Source organism: Astatotilapia calliptera, chromosome 2 (genome assembly GCF_964374335.1).
Source record: "Astatotilapia calliptera chromosome 2, fAstCal68.1, whole genome shotgun sequence".
NCBI lineage: Eukaryota > Metazoa > Chordata > Actinopteri > Cichliformes > Cichlidae > Astatotilapia > Astatotilapia calliptera.
In genome coordinates, this window is record NC_137423.1 from 3,834,357 (window position 1) to 3,841,575 (window position 7,219).

The 7,219-nt window shown below is 38.3% G+C and overlaps 1 protein-coding gene across 1 annotated transcript; it reads right to left on the reverse strand.

Annotated features, from left to right (window-relative positions):
- Positions 1-3,259: 3,259 nt before the first annotated feature.
- Positions 3,260-6,549, reverse strand: LOC145420450 (uncharacterized). Its single transcript, XM_080289717.1, has 5 exons — positions 5,954-6,549; positions 4,993-5,346; positions 4,738-4,875; positions 4,581-4,639; positions 3,260-4,498 (listed from the first exon to the last, which is right to left on the reverse strand). Exons 1-5 carry the CDS (start codon positions 6,273-6,275, stop codon positions 4,364-4,366), a joined length of 1,008 nt encoding a protein of 335 aa, XP_080145843.1. The 5' UTR covers positions 6,276-6,549; the 3' UTR covers positions 3,260-4,363.
- Positions 6,550-7,219: the final 670 nt, after the last annotated feature.

Consider the following 7,219-nt stretch of genomic DNA (forward strand, 5'->3'; position numbering starts at 1 on the left):
CAGGTAAAATATTTAGTCAACAGTTCTGAGGAGTTGTGATCCTGCAGAAATTTACAGATAAATAAAGTAATGAATTTGTTGCCTTTATTAGGCTAAAGGCTCAGTATGCTCACATTCACAATTTAAATAACGCTTCTGTGCAAAAGGTAGAGGTCATTTGTTGTATTAACTGTTTTCAAATATCAACTCTAAAATGACTTGCTTGTTGCATCTGATGAAAATCAATTAAAGGTATTAAGGTGTTTATTTTTTATACACATATACATTATTTGTAACTGTAAATCAGTGCATCATTTTTTTCTGGAGCACTGGGTTTTACACAATTGTTCTGTAAAATTTTGTTACTCTTTTTAACTTGTATCACGTTTGATTTTCATTTTTGATTTCCTGAGAAATAGGGAAATACCCACCCATGTACTGATCATAGTAGCCTTTTATGAAAAAAAATTGCATGCGTTCTCCACTGTTAGTCCTGTGGTTGAACCAAATGTGCCTTCTTAACACATACAGCATCTGTAAGTAAACCAAAACTTTACAGTCTCTGTATCACTTGTTTTGAGGACTATAGTTTAACAGCTTTCTCCAGTCCACAAGTGTTAACGCTGTAGAATACTTTTTTTTCTCTTACGGTTTTCTTACTGAAGGAAGTCTGCCTCACAGCAGTTCAATTTCCATTCAGTTCTATTAACATAGTGCCCCCCCCCCCCCCCCCCCCCCCCCTCTGTCCCCTTCTGGTCCCCCCTCTGTCCCCTTCTGGCTGCCTCTGCCTCAATTTTATCCCACAACTCAGACATTCACATTACTCACACTCTCATTACACATACATATAGGATCTTGGGGGTGGGCACGATACACGGAATCCAAATTACCATCAATGTTAAATACACGTAGACATTGAGGGCTAGCAGGAGGGACCATGCGCTTACCTGCTGCTCTCTGGCAGGTAGCTCCATGCCCTCCTGGGTTTTAAATGCACCTTAGAACACACATGCATCAACACTACAATGAGCGGGTGGAGGGAGGTTCGGAGTCTTCTCTCACCCCCATTCTCTGCGACCTGCTGGAGCGGGGGGGCTAGGAGGAGGAGTTGGCCGTCCGACTGCGGTCTGGAGTGTGGGGCCTCCCTGCTGCTGCGGAGTCGGGGTGGTCTGCCTCTCCCCACCGCAGGGAAAAGGGTAACACCACCTGGGTCTGGGTGCAGTTCCCCCCTCCAGGGGCAAGGGTACCTAGACCCGGTTCGTAGAGTACGCTTGGGGAGTGTGATCGTGTGTACAGCGTCTCTTTATGTCTGTCTCCACGTTGGTTGAGTGTGGAGTAAGTGCATATGAGAGCATGAGGGTGGGAATGGATGTTTGTGTCTGTGTGTCTGTGTCTATATGTCAGGTTGGGTGTCAGACGCCACCTCAGGCCCTCCAAGGTTTGGAGGCCTATCTCCACCCACCACCACTTCCCCTGCCGGCGGCGGACTCCCTCAGACATCGGTGCGTTGGTGGTTCTTTGTGCCAGGTACACACCGGCTCACTCCTTGGCGGCCGCTTATCGGGGCCTGGAGCCTGGGGCTCGCTCGGGCCACTTTGGAGGTGGGGTGCCCCCATCCTCTCGGCCTGGGGCTCGGTCACTCACGGGCGCGTCACTGCAACTCCCCCTGGCTTCTGCTCCGCGGCTGCTGAGTGAGCCCTCATCTGGGACTCTCCTCAGCTCTTTCTGGGACAGTGGCGTGGCTGCCCCTCTGTTGGTCTTCCTTGGTCTCTTGTGTTCTGGGGGCCTCTGGATGTCTGGAGTTTTGATCTCCTCCATACCTGCTTCATGCCCTGGAGGACGGGGCTGTGGCCCCCCCACACCCTCTAGCAGATCATTACATGAAGGAACCTTTTTAAAAAAAAAACAAGCGCGTCCATGCTCACAGGTGTACACACGGGTGATCACGCCCACAAACTACACCCTTTTTGGCTCCTACCTCAAAGCACACTGTGTTCTGTTGATCTTATGTGCTGCACAATAATGTTTAATATTTAGTATTTACTGTCATATTCCCATATATCATTGTGATGTTGTTTATTCTATTACTCTTGTTCTCTTCTGCTTGTTTTCTTTTTTCTTTCTCAGCAGGTGATCCAGGTGATTGATATATGCATTTTTTTTTCTTTTTCTTTTTTTTTCTGCCCGTTCTGTTGGTTTTTGTTTTTTTCCCTTCTCCCCCGTCCCTCTTCTCAGCTGTTTCTCTTTCCCTCTTTCTTTCTCCCCTTCTTTCCCCCAGTCAAGTCTGTCCCGTATTCAGCAAGTGAAAATAAAATAAACAATAAAAGGTGAATCAAATGGACCATTACGGCAAGGCTGGGATGGTCAATTTGGTAAAGTAAATCCGTTGGGCATCTTTCTTTGCCTTTAGACAACAATTCTGATGGCAAAAGAGCCAAATGGGACAGGCAAAAAAAATAAATAAATAAAAAAAATATATATTAACATAGTGTCAAATCAAAACAGTTGCCTCAAGTTGCTTTACATTAAAGATCTGACAGTAATACAGAGAAAACACCAAAGATCTATCACCTATGAGCAAGCACCTGGTGGCAATGCTAGAGAAAATCTCCCTTTTAACAAGATGAAACTTTCAGCAGAACCATGCTTAGGGTGGGGCATCCATCCTCCATGATTGGTTGGATGTGAGGAGAGGAATGGAGAAAAAAAGGCGTAGGAATGTCTATATAAGTATACACAACAGCCTGTTTGTCATTTATTTTAAATTATGTTCCACTTCAGAATAATGTTGAACAGTAAGTCATTTTGCTTTAGAGTTTGGCTGTCTTTTGATTGACACGTTGCTTATTATAGTTTATTGTGTCGTGTCCCTCACTTTCTCAGTCAGATTAACAGCTGGAAATCAAAAACAAGAAAATACTAACAGTCAAAATTGAAGTTAAAGCTTCAGAACAAGATTTGATAAACCAGTGAGTGATTTGATAATGGTTATGTCCATCTTCTGAATGCAGATACTTCTGAATACAGCAGCTAATTCCATTTTATTGCTATTTTATCTCTATCTTGATACAACAAATCCCTTTGAAGATAGTAGCTGACTACCCATGCTGGCAGACCTGGAACCCATCTTTGAAGCAACCATTTCAAAGGCATTGAGACTTCAAGTTAATTGCACACGGTGGTCACAGTAATTTTGGTCATTCCACAGTTTTGTAGTGTGACTGTAGCATAACTAGCAAAGTGACAAGAGTATGTTAATAAGAAGTCATAGAGACAAAAATAGTGAACTAATGAAAAAATTTATTAAAACATTCTCAAAAGCTTAAAAAAATCAGGATAAACACAATGCAATAGCCCTTAGCTAATTCATTACGTAATATTTTTTTTGTGCCAGGTTTCAAGTAACAATAAAAACGTATTTTGACAAATGCAAACAACAGCAACGAAAGATTATTTCATTATTATTGCTTTAAAAAAATCACCAAATTAAGAAAAAAACCACTTGCCAGCTGAGCTCAAGCGTAAATAAAATTGTTCTATTGTTAATAACATAAATAATCAGTTCTATAAATCTATATAAACAGTTTTTTCCATGTCCAAAATAAAGTTTACTGCTAACAACAACAACAAAAAGCTTAATTAATTTCGACTGGCTGCAGGTTTCCCTAACCATATAGCAGTATTCAGTACAGCTGCATAATGATCTGTACTAGCAATAACCATTGGCAGTAACCGCTTTGGAAAATTAAAAAAATATTTATGTACTAATTTATTCTCCCTCTGTTGTATCTGTCATCTATCCTTGTGTGTCAGAAGTATTGTATAGCTGAAATACATTTTACTCTCAAACCCCAAAACACACCGTGCCAAATACTCATTTATCCCAATGATTGGGTTCTATAGCACAAATAAAGCGATGTAGTGTACGAGGTTAAGTGCCCAAAAAACTGATGGAAATTATAATGCCTGCTAGTTAGCATCTCAGTAAGAAAAACCCTAGTTAGTCAAAGAGGCCATTTGTTTTAGAAAGGAATGACCATCGATGAGTCAAGCAGGGGGACCTCTTTCACCACCTTACACTGCTGCGATTGCATGTATTAATTATTGTATTTTATACTTGGTTATACCAAAAAGTCAACCATTTTAAAAAGTGGTTTTTATACTAAAAAGACATTTCAACTCCAATAAACTACAAACAAACAAAATCCCAAAAGAGGGCCCAAATATACGATCGAGTTAATAGGTTAATATAAATATTAGGCCTAAATGTATAGTTGACTGTTTCATGTCTCTTGGGAAAATACACTCTATTACAAAATTTCTCTCACATTAAAGGCCATCAGTACATAAAATGTATTGAGTAGGACCTTAACTGTAAATGTATCTACTCATACCCTAAAACTCTGACATCTGCATAGATGCTCTGTCCATCGACAGATTTTTCACCACTCCTTGGATTTCGTCTGATTTTCTTCTTTGTAAAATTAGGCACAGAATAAACTAAGGGCTCTTCAGTTACCTGTTGAAATAATGTGACAACTTGATTAAATAAAAAAAACATAAATGTTCCAGTGCAACAATTTAGATTTAAAACAGCCTACCTGATGATGTTGTTGGTTGCCTGTGGTCATGGTAGAATGTGTTTCCACTGCAGCAGCAGCTGGAATAAATTACCCAAAAAATAATAAGTACAGATGCAATGAATTTCATAATATACTCAAAATTAAATATAGATAAATATAATAGGAAATTCATTACCATTCGAACAATTATATTTCTTGTTCTTGATTACATAACTCAGTAAGACTATAACCATCAAACTTATTGCCAAAGCAGCACACAAAAGAAACACAACCGTGTTGACCACCCGAGAATCACCAAATGACCTAATGTTGTCTGAAAAACAAAAGGATCAAACATGAAAGGTTAATCGCTATGAGAACATTTCCTTAAATGTGCCTCCTGAAAACTAGAAATGATCTGAAGATGTATATATTACATAAAGGTTGTTACCTTTAATATTCAATTTTGCTCCATTACCAAAAATGATATGTCCACATGTTGCCACAGCACAATAGTAGTTTCCAGAATCAGAAGAGCTGATATTGTTCTTTGAGAACTTGTAGACACATTTTCGAGGAGAATGAACATCAGACTGCCTCTCACATTCATCACCACTGCTTCTATAAACGTAAATCACACTGGGATGTGTTTCATCCATTCCTGCTCTGAACCAGTACACATCCTCTGGACATGTATTCTTCTGCAGGTCAGAGAGGACCGAACACTGTAGAGTCACTGAGTCTCCTTGATATATCGGAGCTGATGGCAACTCTTGAATGACAATGGGGATGTCAGGTTCTGGTCCTGGAAAATAAAACAAACTATGTACAATTCATTTAAAACCACTGCAAGAATTTTTATTTTTCACAGTCATGAATAAAGCTAAACTTATGCCACCAACTGTCCCTCAAACTTATGTATGATTCTTAACAAAAGTATTTTACCACCCATCATGAAAACAAGAAAACAGAAAAATGTGTCAATCAGCCAAAAACTTGTTTAAAGGCAAAAGTTATATTGTTATTTATTAGACAAACAGCAAACTGAATTCATGTTGTTATACACTCATTTAAGCTGACTTCTGTTCAGGAATGCAAGTAAATAAGATTTGGTATCTTAATAAAATATAGTAAAGTACTTTACTATATTTTCAGCTTTTTTGTAAAACAGTACTTTTAAGAATTCAAGTATAATATTGATATTTTATTATAAACATGCTTCTGCATGCTGGTGCATTTTTCAACAGAGAAACATGAAAAATCATTTTTCTAATAACTAGTATTAACTAGTAAGTACTGTTAATTAAGGGCAGCTATGGCATAAACCGTACAATGAGAGGTAGTCTAATAAATGTGTTAATCAAAATAAATTCAAAGTTGAGCATCAATAAGGAGAATATTGTGTCATTTACCTTTGACTCTTAGGAAAGTAATATTCCACTTTGTCGTTTTGAGTTCAATCACTTCTTCACAGTAATAGAAGGCAGTGTCATTGAGCTGTGTTTGAATTATATGGAGGACAAATGTTCCTGTTTCCTGCTTTGTTGTAATACGAGGAGTTTCGTTAACAGTGCCCTGATCAAAAGTGTAGGTCGCCCCTAAGACTTCAGGCAGATTTCCAGCAACAACTCGGATCCAAAAAAGTAATCCTGACAAGTTAGACCGGCGACTACACGTCAGAGTCACATCTTCTCCAAGATGAACATTTTTTGTTACAAAGCTTTGGTCATCCATGCATCCTGAAAAAATAAAGACAATCCTTTACATCCAAGTGTAAAAGGTAACAATTACTGAAACACAGAGAAAACTGAACACAGATGCATACTTACGCCCAGCTGTGAGTAAAAGAGCTATGCACAATATGATCAACATTGTCTGGTTCAGACCTCAGTTAAAATTAGATTTCACTGCAAGATGATTAATCTTAATGTGGTTTTATCAAATGGGAGGGGACAATGAGATGGGAGGGGACAATGAGATGGGAGGTAACCATTTTAAAACAATCTGATTGGTCTGTAATAATGTTAGTTTTTAAATGTCTTTCCAAAATTAAAATTATCTCATTGTCTCCAATGAACATACATGACACGAGCAGTTATCACAACACAAGTAAAATTCTAGAATAGATTTCCTGTCCAAAATTTTCAGCCATGTTACAAAGAGAAAAGCTCCAAGACATCACTTTTTGCTTAGTTGCTCTATTGGGCCAAAAGAAGTGGCTAAATATTACCAGAAAAAGGCAATTATGGAAAATTGTATCCAAGATTTTACATTATAATTCATGATATAAGTTTTTATTATTGATAAACACAACATCATCAATACAGGAAGACGAAAAATCTTCACCAAAACACAAAATATGGCTGACAATACAGGTCAATCGTATGTCAAGAGAAAAACTACTATTTTGTGATTTTGCAGTAAAGAGGCTATATTAAAAGAAAACGTTGCTTCGTTTATTTTGGGCTAAACTAAAACCATGAGAATTTATATGATGTCTGAATTTTCTTTTGGTAACATCTTACACACGAGTCTTTTATTCTCTTTGCACTGCTGCCACCATTTGGTGGAAGCTGGTTTATTAATTCACTAAGAAAATTTAATTCAGGTAGCAGGTTTTTTCTTACTGAGATGCTTTTCTGACTGATGTTAGCTGATATTAGTAGATTTAGATTTTA

Bases quoted from the DNA above. Each gene is read 5' to 3' on its own strand.
- LOC145420450 (XM_080289717.1), bottom strand. From the start codon at position 6,275: ATGGATGACCAAAGCTTTGTAACAAAAAATGTTCATCTTGGAGAAGAT. The intron at 5,347-5,953 runs GTAAATGACACA...TTTATTTTCCAG, and splicing joins TACTTTCCTAAGAGTCAAAG to GACCAGAACCTGACATCCCC. The intron at 4,640-4,737 runs GTAATGAATTTC...AATTTATTCCAG, and splicing joins GAAATATAATTGTTCGAATG to CTGCTGCTGCAGTGGAAACA.